General features: G+C 46.4%; 1 protein-coding gene across 11 annotated transcripts in view; it reads left to right on the forward strand.

The window, feature by feature from the left end:
- Window positions 1-27,318, forward strand: part of LOC139263213 (gephyrin) — a 903,368-nt gene that overhangs the window by 178,270 nt on the left and 697,780 nt on the right. Inside the window, exon 1 of one of the 11 annotated variants that reach the window (XM_070878954.1) lies at window positions 21,850-21,924. The exons of the other annotated variants lie outside the window; for them this stretch is intronic. Within the exon in view, the coding sequence (XP_070735055.1) occupies window positions 21,870-21,924 (55 nt within the window). The 5' untranslated portion in view covers window positions 21,850-21,869. Of the gene's footprint in view, window positions 1-21,849; window positions 21,925-27,318 lie in introns of those variants that run through there. 11 annotated transcript variants of the gene reach the window in all.

Below are 27,318 nucleotides of genomic sequence, written 5' to 3' on the forward strand. Positions count from 1 at the left end.
ATTTCTACTTACTGTTGACATGATATTTAGGATTGGTTTAAAACAGTTTTGGAATGCCCCACATTTTTGGACCGGCCTCAGTCCTCTCAGTTCGGGCACCTGCTGCCAACGCAGCACCGAATCTGGGCTCGGGAACAGGCCCAGACCAATTTCTATCCCTATCCATCCTCGTGCCAGCCTTTGACCACACAGTCCTACTCCATTGCTTCTCCTCCATTGTCCAGCTCAGTCAGACTACCCTCACTTAGTTCCACGCAGCTTACAACTGTAGCCAGCAATGGCTTCTCTTCCTGTCACCACACTGTTGCCTCCAGAGCCCCCACAAGGATCTATCCTTTTCCCCATTCTCTTCCTCATCTACATGTTGTCCCTCGGTGACATCAAGGATCGCCTACTTCCACCTTTAACATTGCCTGTCCCTGCCTCAGTCCATCTGCTGTTTAAACCCTCATCCATGCCTTTGTCACCTCCTGACTTGACTATTCCAATGCCCTTCTGGCCGGCCGCCTATCCTTCATCCTCGATAATCTTCAGCTCGTGCATAATTCTGCTGCCCATATTTTATCCCTCCCCGAGGCTCACTCATCCATCATCTCTGTTTTCATTGACCTAAATTGGCTCCCAGTCTCCCAATGTCTCAAATTTAAAATTCTCATCCTTGTGTTTAAATCCTTTCATGGCCTCTCTGTAACCTCCTCCAGCCCAACAACTCTCCGAGAGCTCTGCGCACTTCCAGCACTTGTGATTCCCACCCCCTTCGCCCCACTATTGGCGGTTATGCCTTTAGCCTTCTAGACCCTACACTCTGAAATTCCCTCCCGAAACTCCGCCTTTCCACCAACCTCTTCTTTTACGACCATTGCTAAAAGCCACCTCTTTGACTAGGCTTTTAGTCAGCCCTCCTAAGATCTTCTCCTTTGGCTCAGTGTCCATTTCTGTCTGAATAAGCCTCTGTGAAGCTACTTGGGACATTTTTCTACATTCAAGACACTATATAAATGCAATTTTTTTTGTAAAGGATAGTAAGCTATCAGATCAATTTTCCCCTTCATTTTTATATCTTGAAGTTGTGGCTTCAATGTGAAGGATGAAATACTCTGCAATAAGTCACATTTTTCAGGAGGAAGTTCTGCACTACGAAGTGACAGCCTATCCTGCTGATGTTGTCAGAAAGAACTGATGAGAATTATTGAGCAGAAAGCAGCCAGCTCATGATGAATAAAGCACTTTTCAGTTAATAAGACTGGTGAGAGGGACACCTGGGACCTGACTCAGAATTCCACACTTCTCTCAGTCTCTTTCTGGGCTTTGTCATTCCCTTCTTTTGGACATGTTTCTTTTGCAGTGGCAAGACAGATAGCAGATCTTCCACAAGTTCCTAATTGATGTTGTGGATGGAAGGACTCAAAGGTAGATGATTGTTTTAAGCAGATTTAAGCTTATTGTTGGATCGAGAGTGCTGAACCCAACAGTTCACCAAGCAACACATTTCAGTCATCTCCCCATTAACATTTTCAAAATCTTTGTTTGGAATCTTGAGTTTACGCAGTGTCTGCCTTTAGCTATAAGCAATTTGTGAAAACAAACTTTAAAAATATTATGAAGATAAATCATCACTTTTGAGTTGGTGGTTGTGTTGTAATAAAATTATGAGGGGTGTGAAGAAATGAGTACAGGTAGTTATTGGTGTAGAGTCTTTCACCCAGTGTACATTGTGCAATGTATTTGTGCTTTTGGAATTGTAGTCATTACTGTGCTATCATCTGCTCCCTCACAATTAGTGAACTGAGCTGCGCAGAATATCCTTGTGCTTTTCCGATTGGAAGTTTGCATTTGGCAAGTTGTCAATATTGACATGAAATGTTACGCAGTCTTCAGAGAACTGTGATGTTTTTCTTTTCCTGTTGCTCGATTTGGCTGATCAGATCTTGAAAAACTGAAACGGTAAATTGATTTGCCCAGTTAAATGTGTGACTGTATTTGGCGAAATTAACATTCAGGTGCAGTGCAGTAGCTGAGCTAAAAACACGCCTTGTACTGCTTGTGGGTTCTGTGTGGTGATCCTGAAATATTGGCTAGGGTAATTCATGTTTATCATTGTGGATGGTACAAAATAAAAATGTACTTCTCAATAGCCATCTTAATGCTTATGTTCCCATCATAGTAACATTTCTTTAAACTGATCAGTCCTGGTTGGCCAACCTAACAGAATGCTATATTTTCATAGTTCAGGCTTCAATTAGTACTTTTGTGTTTTAGAAGTTCAGCCGATTGGTACGTATCATAAATGTATTTTCAAAGCAGTGTGTGATTCAAGGCTATAATGCTGCACAACAGTGCATCTTTACTACTTATCCAGAGGGTAATGAATGTGATCCAAGTCCAATGCAGTTTGTCAGCCACTATCAGTGCCCTGCGATGTCTGTCAATGATATGTTCATTAAGCGTGACTTGTAGTCTGATTGTTCATGACCCTTGCTGAAAGAGGTGTTCTAGCAAATAGCTTTCTACCTAAGAATCATTTGTGCTGAAGCATAGTGCCACTTACTATACCTAAGCAAGTTACTATTTTTTTCCGCTTAATAAGCTTAACTCTACTTGGTCCTAAATGAGAATAAATGTTGCATTGCTGGTAAGGGATCCAGCAGACCTGATGTCGAAACAGCAAGATGGTTTTATTGTCCATGCGTATTTACCTGTTGGGAACTGGGAATACTGACGGTTCTTGTAGTTGGAAGATCAGCAGCATGACAATAATGAGTGGGCGTTATGATGCACTGAACAATCCAGCTTATCATTAGGGTTGCTAAGATACAGAGATCTTCTATTGGGTTATCATTTGTTGCAGTTAATATAGTTCAGTAATGCAGCATTTACTCTTTTCTGTCTACTATGCCTGTCTTCCCCCCTCTCCTCCCCGCCCTCCCCTCCAGCTGTTGCCAGTCTTTGGTTCCTGTATGCTTGCATAGAAGACTCATACTGTCAATGTGAGCCAACAAAAAGGGTGTATAGCAAGGGATATTTGAAAGTTAGCGTATTTATAGGTTTCCTCTTTTTGCAAGAGAACTGCAAACAATGTTTTTTATTCAATTATTCAAGATTGTGGTTTGTTACTGTGCCTTCATTAGGTTTTATGTGGCTTCTGTGTGTGTTTTATTAGTAAGGGGAGCCAGCGATAAATAAAGTGTGTTGAACATCTGAACCACACTGAACAGTACAGACAAGCGTGGATCTAGCTTTGACTTCTGGTCCTTTCTGAGGTGGAGAATCTGATTTGACAGGACAGCAAAGGTGCTACAGTTAGCTGCGAAGTCCCTAAGGGTTCCTGTTCTTGATGATCATCCACCTTCCTGGAAGAGGAAAGGGTGGGCTTAGCTGTGATGGTATCAAGCTTTATTGTCGGAGCTTGTTGAGAATAACACCCACGTGGTGTAAGGGGTTTTCTCAGGGAGTGTTGTTGTGCCTTGGGTGTCTCTCTCTGGGCTTCTGCCCTCACAGCTTATGCCTAGCCTGTGAGGTACCCTGAGTGCTGCAAGAGCACCCCTGGAGAGACTGTGTCCACAGCTTATGAAGGGGGATTTGAGACTCGTGCGTCCCCACAGCTTATGCCTAGCCTGTGAGGCACCTGTGAGTGTCAAACATTCCTAACCCCTTCTTCCCTAGCCTGTGACACACAGTTGAGCGTTTTCGAGGTGCTCCTAGCTTCCGTTACACTGTTCTGACATAAGACTCACGATCAGGAGATGTAATACAATAGAACTGAGACAAGGTGATTCCAAGAGGAACTTTAGGCTTCCAATTTATTTGACAAGGTGTATCTCAACAAACAGCAATACACCAACAAAACAATCCCCCTAAATCCCACTAAACGGACACAACGAAAATCTTTACACAAGTTTAGCAGTACAATGCCCAACCTCCCACCTTTCCTGGCCTAACTAAGTTGGGAGTTCTGGGGACCAGAGGTTATACTCACTACTATGCCTTCTGCAGTCTAGTGGTTTGTTTCTTCTATCTTCGGTGTCTTCAGACACTAGTTTTCCTTCAGTGTCGAGAGTCTTGCTGGTTGTGGTTGTTGGATGACGAGGGCAGGGAACTACCCACACTACGTCAGAAACCCCTTTTTATAGCCAGATTATCCAGTCCGTCTCTCCTGCTGAAATCGATTCTTCCCATTGGTGGGCTTTGTGATTTTGAAAAATGCAGCAGTTTTAGATTATTGCGGGTTTTTTCCACTGATGTTAACCTACTCAAGGTTTGAGTAGGTGTTAATTGGGTTGGCCTCCTGTAGCCATTGTGTAGGTCCTTGGTTTGTTTTGGTTCCCTAGTTTTCTGAAGATCTGCATAATTTCCTTCCATATTGTAAACATGGGGAAGACAATAGTCCGATAATGGCGATGGGTCAGTCCCACAGTTTGAGCAAGTGCTCTCCCATTGGCTTGAAAGCCCCATGCTTTGGGCTGACTCTGTCTCACCATTGGCCCTCCGGTGTCCTCCCTCGTCCAAACACTGCTCTGCCAAGGTCAAACTGTATCTCCGCCCCCCACCCCCCACCTCCCACCCCGGGGCCATAAAGAAAATGGCTCCAACTTCAAGGTTTTTTTTGGAAAGTTATCTACTCTCCCCATAGCCTTTTTTTTGGTACTGATTTTCCATTTGTGTCCCGTGATTCTGTTGTGGAAAAAATGTATAACCTCTGACAGTGTCTTCTTTGGCCAGCTGCTAGCAAGTGTGCTTTGGTGATCCATCTGATTAGGCCCGTTCTTGTGGCCAGGAAGCTTCCAACTGGCAGTAGGTAAGAGAATTGAGCAGCACTGTTACCTCTGCACTCTTCCAAGGATTTATCCTTAGCCTCCTTCTCTTCATTTACATGCTGCCCCACTTCGACATCATTCGAAAACACGACGTCAGGTTCCATATGTATGCTGACGACACCTCACCACACCTCCCTTGACGTCGCTACTGGCTGTGACTTTTCATGCTGCTTGGCCGACATTCAGTATTAGATGAACAGAAATTTCCTCTGATTAAATATTGGGAAGACCAAAGCCATTGGGCTGGATTTTTGGCTTTGATGATTTTGGGGTGGTAATGGCGGTGGGGCGGTAAAGTTTGCACCTCAGTCATCAAAATTGGGCAGCTGGGCCCTGAGTCTGGGATGCAGTGCTAAGAGAGGCGTTGTACACCTCTTGGGGTGTTAGCATGGGAAAATCCCGAGCTAAAGAGCCGGCCCGGGAGCACTCCGAGAGAGGCCTGGGGAGAAAAGAAACCTGAAAAAAAAACCCACAAAAACATTCCCAATACATAGCCCACACCACCACAACATAAATCTAAAAAAAAATTAAAAGTAGGAACAATCACACTTACCTTAGGATGGCAATACTTACCTCTCTGCAGTCAGTATAGGTTTGACCGCCCGTATTTACAGGCGGTCAGAGCAGGGTGTGCTGCGGGGCCTACGGGTCAGGCAGGACTCAAAAAGCCAGGGGCGTTGCACGCCAGCGCAGCTCTTCCGGGCGGTACTGTTCCGCGCCGCCGCAAAACTGGCCTCGAAAACCCCCGCGGGGCACTGGAGGCTGACCGCCCGCCCAGAAGACAAGACCTCACCGCCGCCAGGGCAAAAAACAGAGCACAAAAGACCGGAAATTCTGCTACTAAGTCTTTTGTTCCAGCACAAACTCCGTTTCCTAACTCCATCCCTCTCCCTGGCCACAGTCTGAGGCTGAACCAGACTGTTCGCAGCCTTGGCGTCCTATTTGACCCTAAGCTGAGCTTCCAACCCCATATTCTCTTCATCACCAAGATCTCCTACTTGCACCTCTGTAACATCACCCGTCTGCGCCCCCTGCCTCAGTTTATCTGCTGAAACCCTCATCCATATCTTTGTTACATCGACAGTCGACTATTTTAATGCTCTCCTGGCTGGCCTTCCACGTTGCACCCTCCATAAATTTGAGCTCATTCAAAACTCTGCTGTCCATATCAAGTTCCGTTCATCCATCACCCCGGAACTACATTGGCTCCCGGTCCGCCAACACCTCGATTTTAAAATTCTCATCCTTGTTTTCAAATCCCTGCATGGTCTCACATCTCCCTATCTCTGTAACCTCCTCCAGCCCCACAACCCTCCAACATCTCTGCTTCTCCAATTTTGGCTCCTTGCAACTGCACCGATTTTCAACCCTCCTCCCATTGGCAGCCGTGTCCTCAGCTGCCTAGGCCCTAAGCTCTGGAATTCCCTCCCTAAACCTCTCCTCTACCTCTCTCACCTCCTTTAAGATGTTCCTTAGTACCTACCTCTTTGACCAAGCCTATCCTAATATCACCTTATGTGGCTCAATGTCAAATATTGTTTCTTAACACACTTGTGAAGCACCTTGGAACATTTTACAGCATGAAAGATTCTATTTAAATGCAAGTTTTTGTTGTTGCATCCCAGTCCTTCTGTGGCAGTAGTGTTGTATACATAGCACCAATGCGCTGCCCCGTAATTCTTATCTTGATACATTTGACCTCTTCACTGTTGAAATGTTAGTAAGTTATGCTCTCTTTCCTACCATACAACCTGACCAGCTCTTCAAGAACATAAATTATAATTTTAAATATAAATATTAAAAGGTTCAAAAATGATCAATACAACACTGAGGTAAATCCAGCAAGGCCTGTCATAATTTTTGTTTTAATTTTAAATTTTGGGTTCATCCCATGTTGCACACTGTTGCTACTTTTTGTTCTTTGATCCAAAGTAGCTGTTCGTTGTGAATCTATTCCAAATTATCGTCTGTGGGACACTTGACAGTACGTTTTTGAGCCTCAATCAAGATGTTCTTTTGAAAAATGGATGCAAGTGTGTGCAGAGCTGGGATTCAAGCTGGATCATCTGATGAGAAAGGTGGAGTCCCGGAATTTCAGATTTATATTCTAGCCAGGATACCTGGTATTCCGGCACGTGCACTAGGTGGAAATACTGGGATTTGTTTTTGTGTGGCCAAAATACTATACCAGTACTAATATATGGTCAGTGTGCTTCTTTGTGCATTGAGTAATGTTGTGCCACAAGATGTTGGTCCTGAAAAATAGTACTGATATTCAGATGTGAAATTTAACATAAATTGTGGAGCACAGATGTAATAAATGCAATTAGTATTGTAGATGGAGGACAGTAATACACAAAAAATTACACATATTTTCATGTGTATAAATATCCTAAAATGGCAGTGGTTGCCTTTCCTATACAATATCCCATCTTTATTTTTCTGCCCAGCAAAATAATATTGCTTGGTGAATTTAGTTTCCAAACATTTTTGAGGAAAAAAATCATTGATGAAAGGGTAGCTATGAGGAATGGATTCTAATAAAAAAGATCAAACTGTAGGTACCTGATCTTAAATACGATATTTATGTATTGAAGAGAGACTTAATCTGCTAGATTGCGAAGAGAAGCTGGCATAATTAAATTTTGCTTCTTTGGAGAAAAGGTTGAGAAGACGCATTCGTCCTGATGTTTTGAAATGTTGAAAGAGATAGATCATGTATTCTCATTAATTTCCATTGAAATGTATAAGATTCTGAGGGAGATTGACAGGATAGATACTTGGAGATTATTTCCCTTGGCTGGAGAGGCATAGTCTCAGGATAAGGGGTCAGTCATTTAAATCTGAGATGAGGAGAAATTTCTTTACTCAGATGGTTGTGAATCTTTGGAATTCTCTACCCCAAAGATCTATGGACGCTGAGTCATTGGGGGAGAAATTCACATTGTTTGCGTCTCCCGCTAGCACCCGGGGGTGCTAACGAGGGTGCAAATGATTTCTTACCCTGGGCGGGGGGGGGGTGGACACTACCGCCCCCGCGAAATTGCACGGGAGTTAGCGGAGGCGCAAACTGGCAGAGCTCTGCTCCCGCCGGTAGCGCCCCACCGGTACGCTGGCGATGATGACATCATCACCGTGTGCAGCGACCTGTTTTCGCCTCGTAACGGAAATTGGGTAGCGCCCAATGAGGCCGAACTCTGCTCGCAGGGCGAAAAGTAAAGGGGAGGTACGTGCCGCATTTTTTGCTGATTGGCAATGGGACCTTTCTCTGCCGATTTCACGGGGTCCATGGTGCAGCCCGGCACTCCGCCTCTGCGCCAGGATGCGGCCAAGGCACCCCCGCTCCCCGGTGGTATAGTGGTGGCGCGTCGCCCCACTGCAGAGCTCGCAGCATGCCCTACCCTTTAATGGAAGGGGCGGGTCCAGTGCTCATGCCAGCGCTACGCGGAGACTCTGCGTAGCGCTGGAAAATTTGCACACTTATCGCCGCGTTCCTGCCCTCTTGTGGCGGTAACCTCAATTTCGCAGCCGGGGCGGGCTTTCCGCGCTGGACGCGGGAAGTCCAGCCGCGCCTCGGTTACCGGCCCCCCAAACAGACGCTACTGAATTTTGCCCCCGTTGAGTATATTCAAGGCTGAGTTAAATAGATTTTTGGACTCTCGGGGAATCAAGGGATATGGGGATCGGGCAGGAAAGTGGAGTTGAGATCGAAGATCAGCCATGATCTTATTGAATGGTGGTGCAGGCACGAAGAGCCGTATGGCCTACTCCTGCTTCTCCTACTTATGTTCTTATGTATGTATTAATATGCTGCTTAGCTTAGCTCTGGAAATTACCATTGCAGTGTCCTTGGCCCAACCATCTTCTGCTGCTCCATCAATGACCTTACCCCTGTCATAAGGTGAGTACTGGAGCTGGTCACTGACAGCTCCACAATGTTCAACTCCATTCAAAGTTCTTCCGATGTCAATTTGATGGGAGGATCTGGACAATGTCTAGGCATGACCTGACAAGTAGCAGGTAACATTTGCGCCACATAAGATGATTTTCAACAAGGAAAGACCCGGCTACCTTCCCCTGTTTTTCAACGGCAGCACCATTGCTGAGTTCCTCACTATCAACTTCCTGAGTGTCACCATTAACCAGAAGCAGAGGCTGCATACTCTTATCATGAGTGGCACACATCCTGACCCCTCAACATTTCTCCACCATCTTTAAAGTTCAAGTCAGAAGCATAATGGAATACTCAACGTTCGTTGAGAGATCACTGTAAGCTGAACACCAACCAAGACAAAGCAGGCTTATTTAAATGGTGCCCTGCCACTGAACGCATTACCCACCACCTCTACTATCGTCACACTGTGACTGCAGTACATACTAACTACAGAATGAACTGCAATAACTCACCAAGATTATTTGGCTAACTCCTACCAGCTTCGCCACCTCTGCCACCAAGAATTCCCCAACAAATGTCATTGTTGGGAGTATCATCACCACAAACACTGTAGCAGATCAAGAAGGCCCACTAACGCCTTCTCAAGGCAACTAGGGATGGGCAATAAATGCGGCCATGGCAATGTCATTCACTTCCAAAAAACAAATAAAACAAGTACTGACTGGAGCAGTGGAATCTTGGAGCACTATGGGCAGAGGGAGCTGTGAGGCAGGTTCTGGGATCACTGGGAGAGGAGTACAGTGATCAGGGCACATTGTGTGTGGTTCTGGGATCAGGAAGCACTCTGAGGGGTTTTCTGAAGGGAGATTCTATGAACACTGAGGCTGGTCAGGGCATTTGTGAGTGCTGGAAGAGGGATTTTCAGGATGCGAGAGTGGGCAGCAAATTCAGGAGCGGGTAAGCAGGAGGACTTATTGGAGGATTTGTGAGCAATGGAGATGCAAATTGAGCCGGGGGTGGGGATGGGGGAAATGGGGTTTCCTGGTATTGAGGGAGTGTGGGGCTCAGCAGAATGAGACTCAACACATCTCAGGCTCCATTTATGATGTCAGTTTCCTCCTGTTAAACATTGGGAAGACCGAAGCCATTGTCTTTGATCCCTGCCACAAATTCCGTACCCTTGCCGCCAATTTAATCCTCTTCCCCGATCACTGTCTCAGGTTGAATCATACTACTCACAACCTCGGTATTGGACCCCCAGCTAAGCTTCCAACCCCATATCCACTCCATCACCGAAGAACATTTTTAGAATCATAGAAATTTACTGCACAGAAAGAGACCATTGTGTCTGTGGCAGCTGACAGAGCTATCTAGCCTAATCCCACTTTCCAGCTCTTGGTCTGTAGCCTTGTAGGTTACGGAGTTGAAGTGCATATCCTAGTACTTTTTAAATGTGATGAGCATTTTTGCCTCGACTGCAGGCAGTGTGTTTCAGACCCCCACCATCCTCTGTGAAAAATATTCTCCTCAACTCCCCTCTAATCATTTTACCAATTACTTCAAATCTCTGCTTACTTTCCACCTGGAAACTTGGCCGAGCTCATCAGTTGCTAAAATGCTCAGCCATGCTTTGTCTCCTCCAGCCTTGACTATTCCAATGCTCTCTGTCCAACCTCCCTTGCTCTGTAAGCTTCAGCTCATTCAAAACTCTGCTGCCTGTGTCCTATACTTCACTAAATCCCATTCACCTGTCCTCGCTGACCTACATTGGCTACCCAATGCCTCTAATTAAAAATTTTCATCTCAGTGTTTAAATTCTTTCATAACCTTGCCTCTCTCTATCTGCAACCTTCTCCAGTCCCAGAACTCTTCGAGTGTCCAACCCTGGCCTCTTGTGCATTCCCCGTTCCTTCCCCCCACCTCCTTTGCGGCCTTGCCTTCAACCTGTTGCTATGTGAATGATTGGTAGAGTGGGAATGTGGAAACATGAAATTGGTTTTAATTTCTCAGCAAGTGTGTTCATTATTTCTTAATTTTTGAAGTTTAATATAGAGATTCAGCTGAAAGATAATGGCCATCTGACACAACAAAAATCAAGTTCTTGGTGGAATTCCAAGTGTTCAAGCATCAGTTCTGATCAACCACGAAGAAGGAAAGTACAGTGCAAAATTTTAAAACAGAGCTCTAAAATAATGACCCATGAAATTCAAATTGAGATACAAATATTTATTCAATAACAGAATAATGACGAGGCATATTAACCATTGATAATGTTCACTTGTTTTTGTTTCTTGAGCTGCAGAATATTGAAGTAAAGGAGTTTTATTGTTAAACACTTCAAGTCAGCCACAAATATTTGTCTGAGGAGAAGAAATTCTGTGCTTGGTGATCTGCCCTTTTTTGGGGGTCGAAGGTATTCAGATTTTGAAAAGTACAATTTGGAAAAAAATTGCTTTTTAAAAAATTGTAGCCACTTGCTGTTCCCTGTTCCAGTGTTGCTGTAGTTGCTCAGATATGAACAATTCAAAACTGAGAAATAGTTCTGAATTGAGGACAATACATGGTGTGGAGTGTGTTAAAAGACAGAAGAACATGCTGCCTTAAAACATGAATGCAAAACCTTGTTATCACTGTCCTCTAAATATCAATACATGATTGGAAATAGTTAAATATAGCAATATTTATAGGTTTAATTATTTATCATTTTAAATTAAATAAATATTAGGATGGCTGAAGAGCAAGTTTCAAATGATAGTCTGTCTCTAAAGATTTAACCATGATTCACAAGCAAATGATACATTGTGGAGTATTCAGAGTTTTTATTTCCCTGCATGCATAAAAAGAACATTGTATACCAAATAGACATTACTAATAGCAATTTATCTCCTGTGGTGTCCTTCATGGATTTATAAAATCTGTCTTCTTGTATCTTCGTGTCTTTTCCACTCTAATCCTTTGTGTGTCTCTCTGTGTTCTTGGGATCAAGTTTCGGGCCACGCCTAGAACGGCGCAGCCCCGCGAGCCACGCCTGATTTCCACGCTCAAAACCGTGCCGAAAACTTATCTCGGTGTTCTCCACTCCCTCAGGTCGATCCAGGCCCTCGGCGCAGCGCAGCACAAGCTGTGGGGGGGCGGAGCCAGGTCCCGGCGCTGAAAGCATTGCCGGTACCTCTGCACTTGCGCGCGACAGTGTGCACGCATGTGCAGTAGCTCCAGACGCCGGAACTGTGTGGGAGGGGCCTGAAGTATGCTGCCCCTAGCCCTGGCCGAATGGGCTCACTGGGACTGCACCTCCCTCCTCCAGCTCCGGCTCACCCCGCCTCTGCCTCTCTCCCACCCCAGCTCCTGCTCCCGCACTCCCCCCCCCCCCCGCCCCCAGCTCCCGCTCTGCTGCCTGCCGCTCCGCACCTGCCCCCCTCCCAGCTCCTCCCGCTCCGCTGCCTGCCGCTGTCTCCCGCCCCCGCTCCCGCTCCCCCCCAGTTCCCGCTCCGCACCCGCCCCCCCCGCTCCACTGCCTGCCGCTGCCCCCCGCTCACCCGCCCCAGCTCCCACCCCCCCCCCTCAACAGATCCCTCTCTGCTGCCTGCCGCTCCCTCCCTTGCCCCCCCACCCCCCCAGCTTCCACTCCGCTCCAGCTCCCCCGCCCCGCCCCGGCCTTTCAGGTCCGGTCCGCTCCCTCTTCACGTCTTTGGCGGGGTCCACCCACCCGGCATCTTGTTGGGGGCGGGCCCCGCCTGATGTCTTCGGCCCGGCTTCTTCTCGTCGGCCGGGCCCATTCAGCCTCCCCCCTCTCCTCCCCCCCCCCCCCCCCCGTCATATATTTAACTATCATTGTAACCCATGTATAAGCTGACCTAAGTTGTACACCTTGAGAACATTCACCACAAGGGATGAACTTATAGGAGGCACTCCTAACCTGGACTTTCAGGTATAAAAGGGGAAGCTCCACCCACCTTCATCACTTGAGGTCTTGGTAATGAAGGTAACTGGTCACAGAGTGACCTTCTCTCAAGTATGGGTTTCGTGTGCATTTATACTGTATAATAAGGACATATTATTGGCGACGAGAAACTGGGATTTAAACCATGCGAGCATGGCCACTAGCAGCACAGAAGAGAGGGACTGTGTTGGTGATGATTGGGAGGACTTTATTGAGAGACTACAGCAAAGTTTTGTCACTAAAGAATGGTTCGGACAGGACTCGGCCGACAAACGCAGGGCTCATCGCCTGACGGTTTGTGGATCCAGAACATACTCCCTGATGAAGGACCTTCTAGCGCCAGAGAAGCCGGCGGACAAGACGTTCGAAGAGCTCAGTAAGTTGATCGGGGAACACCTTAAACCGGCGAGCAGCATACACATGGCGAGACACCGGTTTTACAAGCACCGGCAGCGGGAAGGGAAAAGCGTTCCAGACTTCGTGACAGATCTCCGGCGACTGGCGAGCCTATGTAAGTTCCCAGATGCATGCAGAGTGGAGATGCTGCGAGACTTTTTTATTGAGGGCATCGGGCACGCTGGGGTTTTCAGGAAACTGATTGAGATCAAAGACTTGACCTTGGAAACGGCGGATCTGAAAGCCCAGACATTTATCTCTGGGGAGGAAGAGACCAAAATGATGTATGACAAAAATCTTGGCTCAAATGCGGCAAACGACCAGGGAGTCAACATTGTTAACGCAGCACACAGTTCTCTAGGCAGACAAGGGCAATCGGACATGCCCTAGCATGTAGTCGAACCCAAAGGGGGAATTCAACAGAGACAGTGGCTAGCTGAACGGCGATTCATGCCATCACAATGGACAATGCGGCCAGTAATGGGACCATCAACACCTGTTAATGGTGCGCTTAAGGACAGTCACAGAGACAGTCAGAGACGATCGACTGGTAATGGACCTTGTTTCCAACAACGGGGCCTCCAGCTCATGTTGGAGGTGTGGAGGGAAACACCCAGCCAGAGCTTGCAGGTATCAGCAACATACCTGCAGAAACTGCAACGTCAGCGGTCACTTGGTGCGTATGTGCAGGAAGCCTGCAGCCAGGTTGATGTACGAGGAGGACGGGCCCGATATAAGCCCTATGAGGCCAAATGAATACTGGGGGAAATCGCTGGAAGCTGAAGTTCAGCGAGTTCATGTGGAGCACATATACAGTTCATATACCAGGACGCCACCGATAATGATGAAAGCGCTCCTCAATGGCACCCCAGTATTAATGGAGCTAGACACGGGGGCCAGCCAGTCCCTGTTGAGTATCAAACAGTTCGAAAGGTTGTCCAAGGCCAGGAGGCCAAAATTATTGCCAATTGACGCACTGCTACAGACATATACAAAAGAGATCATTCCGGTGCTAGGTAGCGCCACGGTAGTCATCACCCTCAAAGATTCGGAGTACAAGTTGCCACTCTGGATTGTCCCAGGGGACGGTCCAGCACTGCTGGGAAGGAGTTGGCTTGCTGTCATGAACTGGAAATGGGGCGATGTCAATGCAATTTCTTCTGTGGAGCAAGTATCATGCTCACAGGTCCTGGACAAATTTGACTCATTATTTCAATCCGACATCGGCACTTTCATAGGGGCCAAGGTAGTGATTCACATAAACCCGGACGCCAGGCCAGGACACCACAAGGCCAGAGCGGTGTCGTACGTGATGCGGGAAAAGATAGAATGCGAATTGGACCACCTGCTGAGGGAAGGCATCATCTCGCCAGTCGAATTCAGTGACTGGGCGAGCCCGATCATGCCTGTGCTCAAGGCAGATGGGTCGGTCAGGATATGTGGCAATTACAAGGCCACCATCAATCGGGTGTCACTCCAAGACCAGTACCCGCGACCGAGAGCGGAGGACCTCTTTGTGACACTATCCGGTGGGAAACTTTTTTCAAAATTGGACCTGACCTCAGCTTACATGACCCAGGAGCTGGCAAGTGAGTCGAAGAAGCTGACCACCATCACGACACACAAGGGGTTGTTTGGGTATAACAGATGTCCGTTCGGGATTCGTTCGGCCGCCGCAATCTTCCAGCGAAACATGGAAAGCCTCCTCAAGTCAATTCCAAGAACGATGTTTTTTCAAGACGACATCCTCATCACGGGTCGCGATACTGAAGAACACCTCCATAACCTGGAGGAGGTGCTATATAGACTGGACTGGGTAGGGCTGCAACTGAAAAAGGTGAAGTGTGTCTTCTTAGCTCCAAAGGTAGAATTCCTGGGAAGGAGAGTAGCAGCAGACGGGATCAGACCTACTTCGTCCAAAACGGAAGCGATCCAGAGAGCACCCAGACCCCGTAACACGTCGGAGCTGCATTTGTTCCTGGGGCTCCTGAACTACTTTGGTAACTTTCTTCCCAAATTGAGCATGCTGTTAGAGCCACTGCAAGTTCTCCTACGCAAAGGTCGCGATTGGGTCTGGGGGGGCAGCCAGGAAAGGGCTTTTGATAGAGCACGCAATTTGTTATGCTCCAACAAACTATTAACGTTGTATGACCCGTGTAAGAAACTTGTTTTAACGTGCGATGCCTCGTCCTATGGGGTCGGGTGTGTGTTGCAGCATGTGAATGCCAATGGTCAGTTACAGCTGGTAGCTTATGCCTCCAGAAGTCTGTCCCAGGTAGAAAGGGGCTACGGGATGGTAGAAAAGGAAGCGCTAGCATGTGTATATACAGTGAAAAAATGCACCAGTACCTGTTTGGCAGGAAATTTGAACTGGAGACAGATCACAAACCCCCTAACGTCCCTTTTGGCCGACAACAAGGCCATAAATGCAAATGCATTGGCCTGCATACAGAGATGGGCACTTACGCCTATGACTACACAATTCAGCACAGACCGGGCACTGAAAAATGCGCCAATGCACTTAGCAGGCTCCCACTAGCCACCACTGAGGGGGCAACTGAGCATGATGTCAAGATGGTCATGGCTGTTGAAGCTTTCGAAAGCGAAGGCTCACCTGTGACAGCCCGTCAGATTAAAGTCTGGACAAATAAAGACCCGCTACTGTCTTTCGTTAAGAAATGTGTCCTGAATAGGGACTGGGCAGCCACGTACGGGGCATGCCCTGAGGAATTTAAACCGTTTCATAGGCGCAAGGATGAACTCTCGATTCAGGCCGATTGCCTACTGTGGGGAAACCGAGTAGTCATGCCCCAGATGGGCAGACAGGTGCTTATCAGAGAACTTCACAATGAGCACCCGGGCATTGTCATGATGAAAGCAATTGCCAGGTTACACGTTTGATGGCCAGGGATAGATGCAGACCTGGAACTTTGTGTTCGCAGGTGCAACACGTGTGCTCAGCTGGGCAACACACCCAGGGAAGCCCCCTTTAGCCCCTGGTCCTGCCCGCCAAGCCATGGTCACGCATCCATGTGGACCACGCAGGTCCTTTCATGGGAAAATTGTTTTTGGTTGTAGTAGACGCCTACTCCAAATGGATTGAGTATGCCATTTTAGCTTCAAGTACATCCTCTGCCACGGTAGAAAGTCTACGGGCAATGTTCGACGCCCATGGTCTACTGGATGCCTTCGTCAGCGACAATGGCCCGTGCTTCACAAGCACTGAATTCCAGGACTTCATGGCAGGCAGTGGAATCAACCATGTCAGAACGGCACCATTCAAGCCGGCCTCAAATGGCCAGGTGGAACGAGCAGTGCAGATAATCAAACAGGGGATGCTCAGAATCCAAGGGGGTTCCCTACAAAGCCGCTTATCATGTCTCCTGTTGGCCAATAGATCCCGACCACACTCGCTCACAGGGGTTCCATCCGCAGAGCTGCTAATGAAAAGGACGCTCAAAACCAGGTTATTCCTTATACACCCTACTATGAAAGAAATTGTTGAGAACAGGCGTCAGTCACAATGTGACTACCATGACAGGAATGCGAGGGCGTGATGTATTGATGTTAATGACTCTGTTTTTGTCCTTAATTACGCTGCAGGGCCCAAATGGCTTGCAGGCACTGTGATTGCCAAAGAGGGGAACAGGGTTTTGGTAGTTAAACGTACCAGTGGACAAATCTGCCGCAAACACGTGGATCAAACTTAAAGGAGGTTCAGCAACCCCATAGAAGAAGCAGATGAAGAACACGATGTAGAGTTTACTCCACCACAGGTGACCCAACACCGGAACCAAGTGGAGGAGAGCCCAGTCACTGTGGGCAGTCCGGTCAGGCCTGAGGCACCGCAAACAGCAGACACTCAGGCCAGCGCCCAACAACCGGAGCCCCAACTCAGGCGCTCTACAACGGAGCGTAAACCACCAGAGAGACTTAACCTGTGATCCCAATAATACTTTGGGGGGAGGTGATGTCATGTATTCAACTATCATTGTAACCCATGTATAAGCTGACCTAAGTTGTACACCGTGAGAACATTGACCACAAGGGATGAACTTGTGGGAGACACTTGAGGTTTTGGTAATAAAGGTAACTGGTCACAGAGTGACCTTCTCTCAAGTATGGGCCTCGTGTGCATTTATACTGTATAGTAAGGACATATCACCCCCTCTCCCCCCCCCCCTCCCTTTCTCCCTCCCTCCCTCCTCCCTCCCTCCCTCCTCCCTCCCTCCCTCCTCTCTACTCTCCCCCTCCCCTCTACTCTCCCCCCTCCCCTCTTTCCCTCCCTCTCTCTCTCCCTCCCTCCCCTCTTCCTCCCCCCTCCCCTCCCTCCCATCTCCCCCCTCCCTCTCCAATCTCTCTACCTCTCCCATCTCTCTCCCTCCCCCCTCTCTCCCTCGCCCATCTCTCTCCCTCCCCCTCCCCCTCTTCCCCCCCTCTCTCTCCCCCCATCTCTCTCTCCCTGTCCTCCCCCCTCCCTCCCTCCCTCTCTCCCTCCCTCCCTCCCTCTCTCTCCCTCCTCCCTCCTCCCCTCGCTGTCAGAAACACATAGACAGTGACAGAGAGAGAGAGACACTGACAGAGACAGAGAGGGATACACTGGGGGTGGGGGGGGGGGGGGGGGGGCGGTGCCGTCCCAGCACGCTGTTGGAGGGCTCCCGGTGCTGCAGTCGGTGAGTAGAATCGTAATTTTTTATTTATTGATTTTTTAAAATTTTTAAATTTTTAATTTTTTTTGATTGCTTTATTGGTTGATTTATTGATTTATTTATCATTTATTATTGATGATGGTTCTTTATTTGTAAAAGTGATGTGTTTCATGTTTGTAAACTTCCCTTCCCCCTCCCCCCCGCGCCCCCATCTCTCTTCCTTACGCCTGATTTTCTAAGTGTAGGGAAGGTTTTTCTGAGCGTACAGAAATCTACACTTACTCCATTCTAAGTTAGTTTGGAGTAAGTTTTCACTGCCTAAACTTGCAAAACAGGTGTAAGTGGCCGGACACGCCCCCTTTTGGAAAAAAAAATCTGTTCTAAAATTAAACGGTTCTAACTCACTAGAACTGGAGCAAGCTCAATGACGAGAATTGCAATTTCTAAGATACTCCACTCTCAGCTAGTTGCTCCAAAAAAATAGGAGCAACTCAGGCCGAAACTTGACCCCTCTGTGTGTGCATGTGTGCGAGTCTCTCTTCCATCCCCTTCACTGATTCACTCAAGTTCATTCTCTGTCTGGGTCTTGCACATTCTTTGATTATGTGTTCAACCTTTCTCGCTCTTTTTTCACCAAGTCTAGAAATTGGACCTTGTTGTGCCTTGGATAGGTTAGGTGAGTGGGCAAATGCATGGCAGATGAAGTATAATGTGGATAAATGTGAGGTTATCCACTTTGGTGGTAAAAACAGAGAGACAGACTATTATCTGAATGGTGACAGATTAGGAAAAGGGGAGGTGCAAAGAGACCTGGGTGTCATGGTACATCAGTCATTGAAGGTTGGCATGCAGGTACAGCAGGCGGTTAAGAAAGCAAATGGCATGTTGGCCTTCATAGCGAGGGGATTTGAGTACAAGGCCAGGGAGGTGTTGCTCCAATTGTACAGGGCCTTGGTGAGGCCACACCTGGAGTATTGTGTACAGTTTTGGTCTCCTAACCTGAGGAAGGACATTCTTGCTATTGAGGGAGTGCAGCGAAGGTTCACCAGACTGATTCCCGGGATGGCGGGACTGACCTATCAAGAAAGACTGGATCAACTGGGCTTGTATTCACTGGAGTTCAGAAGAATGAGAGGGGACCTCATAGAAACGTTTAAAATTCTGACGGGGTTAGACAGGTTAGATGCAGGAAGAATGTTCCCAATGTTGGGGAAATCCAGAACCAGGGGACACAGTCTAAGGATAATGGGGAAGCCATTTAGGACCGAGATGAGGAGGAATTTCTTCACCCAGAGAGTGGTGAACCTGTGGAATTCTCTACCACAGAAAGTTGTTGAGGCTAATTCACTAAATATATTCAAAAAGGAGTTAGATGAAGTCCTACTACTAGGGAAATCAAGGGGTATGGTGAGAAAGCAGGAATGGGGTACTGAAGTTGCATGTTCAGCCATGAACTCATTGAATGGCGGTGCAGGCTAGAAGGGCCGAATGGCCTACTCCTGCACCTATTTTCTATGTTTCTATGTGCCGTTTTTCACACTGAAAATAGCTGCAACAAGTGCCAATTTCGCAGGACTGTGTCCCATGTCTCAAAGATGCCTGAACCCCATATTGGGTCAGATGATTTTTCAGGCGTTCTTGGTTGTTGCCTAAACCAGGCATTAGGCCCCTTGCATATGTTAATGGCGATCCTAATGCCTATTTTAAGACTCTTCATGAAATTATGTTTCAGCACAAACCCGTTGTTTTGCAGCAGACCAGTATGTATAAAAAGATTTTCAGGGTCTTGGGAATGATTGTTACAAATATTCAACTCCTTGGCTTTGTGATTAAATGGCGATGAGTAGCAAAGACCCTTACTGGTCTGGCCCTTCGTCGCTCCTTTCATAGGGCCACGATCGTGCAGCCCAGCACTCCGTCTCAGTGACAGGCTGTGGCCACGGCACCCCTTAGGCCTGTTGGCGCAGTGGAGGCCTGCAGAGGGCCTGCAGAGTTCGCAGCGCCCCTCCCCTTTAACGGAAGGGAAGGGGCGTTGAAACGCGTTAGCGCTATGCGGACAGATCACGTAGCAACCCCGGACCCATCCCAACAGGAGGTGGAGCACATGACATTGCTCTCCATTTCCTGTGAGGGGCAGTAACCGGAATTTTGGGGCCGGGGCGGGACTTCCGCGTCGGGCACAGGTAGTCCCGCCTCACCTCGGTTACCGCCCCCAAACGCGGTGTAACCGAATTTTGTCGTCGCCCCCCCACCCCGGGTCTCTATACTATAAAAAGGGCATAGAAGCATTTGTCAAAGTGCAGAAAAGATTGAACAGGTTGGAGTTCTTTTCTTTAGAAAAGAGCAGACTTAGGGGAGACCTGATAGAGGTCTTTAAAATGATGTGGGGAGAATGGTTCCACTTCTGGGACAATCCAAAACTAGGGGTCATAAATACAGAATAGTTACGAATAAATCCAATAGGAAAATAAGGAGAAATTTATCTACTCAGACTGGTTAGAATGTGGAACTCGCTACCACAGGAAGTGATTGAGGCAAATAGCTTAGATGCTCTGAAAAGGAAACAAGAGGAGTGAGAGAAAAATAAATCGAAAGATATGCTGGAAGGCTGAGATGAGGCAGATGGAATGGGAGGAGACTCGGCTGGAGTATAAACACCAGCACAGACTAGTTGGGCTGACTAACCTATTTCTATGCTGTTTATTCTATGTAATTCTATGTCATTTTCATACAAAAATTATCATGTTGGAATTTACCACTTTCTTCAAGCACCTTTTGTGAAACCTGCTGTTTACCATCTCTGTTACGGAGAGGGTGTAGCTGGGCTGAGATATGGCAGATGGATTTTAATGTGGATGTAAATGTTGGGTGATGGATAGAGGAACAGGTAATGGTCATTGTGTGTTTAATCTGAAATAGTCTCCATTGGCAGAGACTGAAGAGGATATGGGAATGATTATACATTTTATCCTGAAAGCATAATCAGTGAGAAACAATCAATAAGAGAAATTGGGCATGGAGACGCATGAAGTTAATGGGATTATGAGTCAAACAAGTTATACTGCCATTGTTCAATTTTTGTTTTCAATTAACGGGATATCTGATATGTGTGGAAGCCCCTGACTATGCATAAGACTTTCTAAAGTCTGTTTTTCACTCCACAGATGCTGAGATTTCCAGCATTTTCTGTTTTATTTCCGATTCCAGCATCCGCAGTATTTTGCTTTTGTGTTAGTGTTTAATTCGTTGCCACTTCTCTGCTAGGAATGCCCACTTTGAAGAAGTTCTGCTCTTCCCTCAGACGGGATTTCCGTTTGTCTCTTTTACCTTGTTCATCTTCTTTGCTATCTGTTTCCCTTCTCGTGTTTGCAAGTATCTGCCAAGCTTTCTTCCCCTCCCCCTTTCAGTGCTCCTGAAGAATCTGTTCTTTTTGAACATTCGCCAGTTCTGACCAAGGGTCAGCGACCTGAAACGTTAACTCTGTTTTTCTCTCCACAGATGTTGCCTGGCCCACTGAAATTTCCAGTATTTTTTGTTTTTATTTCTAAAGCAAGCTTTTCTAGCTGTCTTAGCTACTCATCTCCCTGTAACGATCACATCTAATGACCAACCCAAGAGACTCAATATTTGTAATGAGCATTCCATGCGTAAGGGTTTCCAAACAGACACGGTTTTTGTTGGTACAATTGTCTTTCTCCATTTAGGGGCCTAGCTCACTTATCTAAGTCAACAGAGCTTGCGTACAGTTTGGCAAGAGCCAAGGCTTGAGGAACTCCAAGGATGCACAGAGGTATATGCAGCTTACCAGAACAGAGCAATGGTGTTGTGTGCATTATACATACATCTTTATTATGGATCGTTGGGCTGTGCTAACTAAAATTTATTTCAGCAGAAATGAAACAATGTTGGGAAAAGATCAGATTCTCACGCCAGTTAGAATCTATGTGCTTTCAAAACAAGGACATTGCTGATGTAAGATTGTAACAAGGACGTTGCTGACAAAAAATGCAAAGACAAAATTCTGATATGTAGATGGAAACTGTTACTTGTATGAAGATGTGTATAGAGTTTAAAATGCAAGCTTATTTTGTGCTGATTTGACAAATTGCTGAAAAATATCATCATCATCATAGGCAGTCCCTCGGAGTCGAGGATGACGTGCTTCCACTCTAAAAATGAGTTCTCAGGTGACTGAGGAGTCCAATGCGGGATCTACAGTCTCTGTCACAGGTGAGGCAGACAATGGTTGAAGGAAAGAACATAAGAACATAAGAAATAGGAGCAGGAGTAGGCCATTTGGCCCCTCGAACTTGCTCCGATCTACAGTCTCTGTCACAGGTGAGGCAGACAATGGTTGAAGGAAAGAACATAAGAACATAAGAAATAGGAGCAGGAGTAGGCCATTTGGCCCCTCGAACTTGCTCCATCATTTAATAAGATCACAAAAGGGTGGGTGGGGAGCCTGGGTTGATGCATGCTGCTTCCGCTCTCTACGCTTGGTTTCTGCTTGTTCTCGGCGATGGGACTCAAGGTGCTCAGCGCCCTCCCGGATGCTCTTCCTCCATTTTGGGTGGTTGTGGGCCAGGGATTCCCAGGAGTCAGTGGGGATGTTGCACTTTATCAAGGAGGCTTTGAGGGTGTCCTTAAAGTGTTTCCTCTGCCACCTGGGGCTCGCTTGCCATGTCGAAGCTCCGCGTAGAGTGCTTGCTTTGGGAGTCTCGTGTCCGGCATGTGGATGATGTGGGCTGCCCAACGGAGCCGATCGAGTGTGGCCAATGCTTCGATGTTGGGAATGTTGGCTTGAACGAGAAGACTGACGTTGGTGCATCTATCCTGCCAATGGATTTGCAGGATCTTGCGGAGGGAGCGCTGGTGGTACTTCTCCAGCGTTTTGAGGTGTCTGCTGTATATAGTCCAGCACAGTATAGTTATAATAACAAGGGATTGCTAACAAGCAAAGAGGCCATAAAGATGGTTAAGAGCAAGATAAGGAAGAATAATAGACATCAGAGGTCTGCTGTATGGTCCAAATATAAGTAATCTATGGGAACCAGTCCTTAAGCGGGTTATAAAGAGACTGAAGCAGATAAGTGAAGTCACTGTTGTCGGATAAGAGCTGTCACTGGAACAGAAGGACCAGGCCATCATTCGAGCGTGTGGACCTGGATCAGGCATGGAAGGGCGTATGAGGCAAGAATAATACTGTATTATGAATTATAGAAATAATGGACCAGAATTTGCGGTGGGTATGATGGCGTACTCTCAAGTTCCACATGTGTGCTAGATCTCAAACTTGCGATCTTTCAAGTTATGATTTGACAGATGATCTGCACCAACGGGGAAATACTCATTGCTGGCGCAGAGTTGGGCTAATTGCCCACCAACTGCCCAGCAATTACGTACGAAGATTTTATGGCTGATGCAAACAGGCACAGGGTTTCCCAGATATTAATGCAATAAAAAGAGTCTGGAAATTAGTGACTAGGATAATTCCTTCAGGGACTGACTGATGAAAAAGGATTCTTGCAGCTAAAATTAGGTTTGATGGAGGGGAGATATGATACATTTATCTAAAATATCAGACAATCTATAAAGGTTGACATAAGCAATCTATTATCATTTAAGCAATGAGGATAGGACTGAATGACAAGAAAGTTTAGAGATGAGGAAAGACAGGGTAATTGCCATGTGAAAGAGAGTTCTAGAGGAGAAAGTTGATTCTGGTTAATTAACATCTTTAAAAGGGTGTTGGATTAATTGGTCACGGATTGAGGTTTAGAGATATAAATAGTACTGTATCATTTTTTTCAGGGCAATTGGGGTAGGAGCTTGGTGTTCCTTAAAGACTCTTAGATCAACAAGTAGTTGTGGAGTCTGATAGAATATTTGCACATGGATTATGGGTGAACTGAGATTGATGATTCAGACTTTATAATGTGCATCTTTGGAAAAAGATAATCAGTAATGATTCCAGTATTTATATTATTATGTTGCATTAATTTTTACATAGCTGTTTTTTTCTCCAAATACATGACCTCATGATGTATCACAACCATATAACAACCACGGGGTAATTAATGCAACTTCAGGAGTGCTTGAGGCAGCTGACATCTTAATTGAAGTGGTCAGTTGTTTGATTTTCTTGGTCAGACAGCTCTTGCTAAAAATAATCCATGTATTATGTGATGACTGTGTAACCACTTCCCAAATCTGCTACTGTGTTATGTTAGAAAATGATCTGAGTAATAAAGGTGAGTTCAGTACTTAGGACTTGATAATGGGGGCTCCCTGTAAAGATTTTTGGGTAGTGTTGTGACTTATGCAACCAAACAATTCTACCATTTTCATATTTGCCTATTTTTAACTTATTCTTGTTTTCTACTTTTCTGAGTGTGAAGCTGCACCGATATTCCCTTTCTACATCACTGAAATGGAAATATGGAATTCATCCTATTCCCCCTTTCCATACCTGTTTGGAGGGAAAAATGGGGAAAAAAACTTAAGGCCTCTGGTTGTTGCTTCCCTTGTGATAGCGGAATGTGAACAAGATCGCATCAGAGAGCTAGGACCAAGAGAGGCCTTCCAACTCATAAAGCTTCTTCACCACAAACCATGTATAGTATACGCTCTTGTCACCTCCACCAATCCTATTTAATCTTTCAAGGAAAGATTTTGCAACGTTTCCGTCACTCAATGCCTCCCATGCTCACCCATCCCATCTTTAGCTCCATCCCCAAAAAGGTAAGTGAAGCCAGAGAACTAAACTATAACTCTAGACTGTGGGCCAAAGCTGCCAGCATGCTTTATCACCATTTATCATTATAATATTCTTCCATGACTCTGCGTATATGATATAAAGTTGGTTCTCAATTCAATATCTTGATTGCAATTTAATTTCAAGAAAAACTAACATTTATCACTGAAATAGATATTTAAGTGGTGAAAGAGTTTTTAAATTTGCCATCTTGTATTGTTTCAAGACAAGAATGTATTCATTATGAAGTCTGCTATGAATTTCTTGGAGTACTCCCAGCATTGATCACATTTTTTAGAAACGGCATCGACCTATTGTCTGGAATAGTTTGATTCAGCTTGACAACCACCTACATTGCTTGTGTAGTTCTATCTATCAGTATTAACATGTCTCAGGGGACACACAATGTCATTATTAAAAACCTCCACAGTTTATCTGGTTTCACCTGTGTGTGATCAGTGATCTTAATAGATTAGTAATAGTGAGAGGTGGTGTTAACTCTGTTAGTCACAGTACTGTATTAACATGGAAGAAATGCTGTGATTTAACATTGTGTCAGAATGAAGAGATCTAATGAGGTATTATAATGACTTTCTACAATAGATGACTGGTAGTGTGTTGGTGTAGGCATGTTTGCAAAGCGAGTGTGACTTACTGAGACAGAGAATAAGGATACAACAAGAGCGATTTTATATCTGTTTCCTTCCCCCGGTGCATCTCCCAGCAAAGATGAAAATTGCAGTTTTGCATAATCCAGTGTCCTGCTTGTTTATGATACTCTAGGCCCAAAATTCAGTACCGCTGGAAAGCTGGTGCTCCCCCCACCTTTTTGTGGCCATTACCGCAAAAAAATTTTCGTGGCTGGACGACCCCATATTCAGCTCCAAAAGTGAACAAATGGGTTCCAGCGCAAGTGAACAAATGGGTTCCAGCGCTAATGAACCCTTCCAAAGTGGATTTTTCAGCGGTGTGGCTGTCTTAATTTGAGTGTTATGACCACTGAGAAATTCAGCATGCAGGTAAGGGTTTCTAATGAACCAGCTGCTCCCTGGCCTTTTTATAGGCCAAGGTTTGCAGCAAGGCCCTGAGGGGGGAAGGAGTTTTGGAAGGGTGTAGGAGGTGCAAAGAGAGCCAACAGGTTCACTGATAAGGAGCTGGAGACACTAATGGACGGTGAGGAGGACAGAAGAAGATGAATACTGTTTCCTGACGTGGGGAGACCTGAAAGACAGGCAGTACATAATGCATGGAGGGAGATTGCAGGGGAGGTGTCAGGCACCTCCATATATGTGAGGATGCACCCTCCCAGGAGAATGCTGGCCAATCTGCACCCGGCCCTTCCAGGGTGGCAATGGGTCGATGCCTCCTAGCTTTGGGGTGACGGGGATCATCCTCCTCCTGCGCCTCCTCCTCCTGCACCTCCTCCTCCTCAGGAGGTGCTGCTGGCTCGACCTCCTCATGAGGGCCAGGTTGTGCAGCATGCAGCAGACCATGACGATGATGGAGATCCATTGAGGAGAGTACTGCAAGGTGCCACCAGACCGGGCCAGGCACCAGCACCTCTGCTTAAGGATGCCTTTGCACTGCTCGATGATGCACCTGGTGGCACAATGAGTGTCATTGTATGCATGCTCTGGCGCTGTTCTGGGGTTCCACAGTGGAGTGAGCAGCCAGGTAGACAGGGGATATCCCTTGTCCCCAAGCAGCCAACCGCAATCCTGATTCGGGCCGGTGAAGACAGCCGGCACACTGGTCTGGCGCAGAATGAACGAATCATGGCTGCTGCCTCCCTTGCCCGCTGCCTCTCTGCAGGTTTCTGACAGCGACACCTTCTCCTGCGGGTGGCCAGGTGTACCAGGTGTCACCCTCCCAATACTCCTCCCATCCTCAGAGTGAACCCTGCCAAGCAGGTCTCTGCAGCCCACAGGCCTCCACTAGAGTCAGACCTGAAAGTTGTACAGATGTATGTGCAAACCTCTGAGCAGCACTCAGCAGGTTGAATGGAGCCAAAACAATTAATAAAACTATTAAAAGATAAATACAGTGGATGCTGTAACCTTACATAAAAACATTAATAATTAATAAAACTATTAAAAGATAAATCCAGTGGATGCTGTAATCATAAATGAAAATACTAAAATTAATAAAACTATTTCCCTACCAAAGGGCCCCGATCGCGGTAACACTCCAGCGGTGTCCCGTTCGAGCACCGACTCGAATACCTCGCGGGGCACCGCTGGGAAAAGCCTTACCTTTTTGAAGCTGAAAATCCCTGCTCTTGCTTCTTTCAGCGGCCCGCACGCTGCAGAGCTCTCCGCTGGAATGTCTCCTTTACAGCGGCTTCACCGCGCCGTTTCCAGCAGAAGTGCACACCGCTCAAATCCCCCCGAGCTGAATGTGGCTCGGGGAGGGAAAATCATTCGACCACGGTGGCCGATCGATTTTATCAGTCGACCTCTCAAACTCGGGACGGTGAATTTCGGCCCTTATGTATCAACCCTCTGCTTCACTCCAGCATGTTTTGTCTTTTTTTGTTTGCTATGGAATAGATGTATTTTTTAATTAATTCATAACATTCCAGGACACCTAGACTTGACTGGGAGTTTTGCATTACCTATTTTATGTATGGATAAACATGAAAGTATGTGAATGGAGAAAAGTTAGGAATGCAAATCCTGTAAATTTTCATATTTCTTGCTAAAAACTGAAAAATGCAGACATGGTAAGCTGTGTGTACATCTTTTTGAAAACCAAAGCTCTTACTGTGACAATATTATCCACTTTGGATCTGCTGATGTATAGTTTAAGTCGAGTTCACAGACTTCAAATTTTGCCTCATGTTGATCAGACCTAACTTGTGAAAATGTTGC

Source organism: Pristiophorus japonicus, chromosome 4, assembly GCF_044704955.1.
Source record: "Pristiophorus japonicus isolate sPriJap1 chromosome 4, sPriJap1.hap1, whole genome shotgun sequence".
Lineage (NCBI taxonomy): Eukaryota > Metazoa > Chordata > Chondrichthyes > Pristiophoridae > Pristiophorus > Pristiophorus japonicus.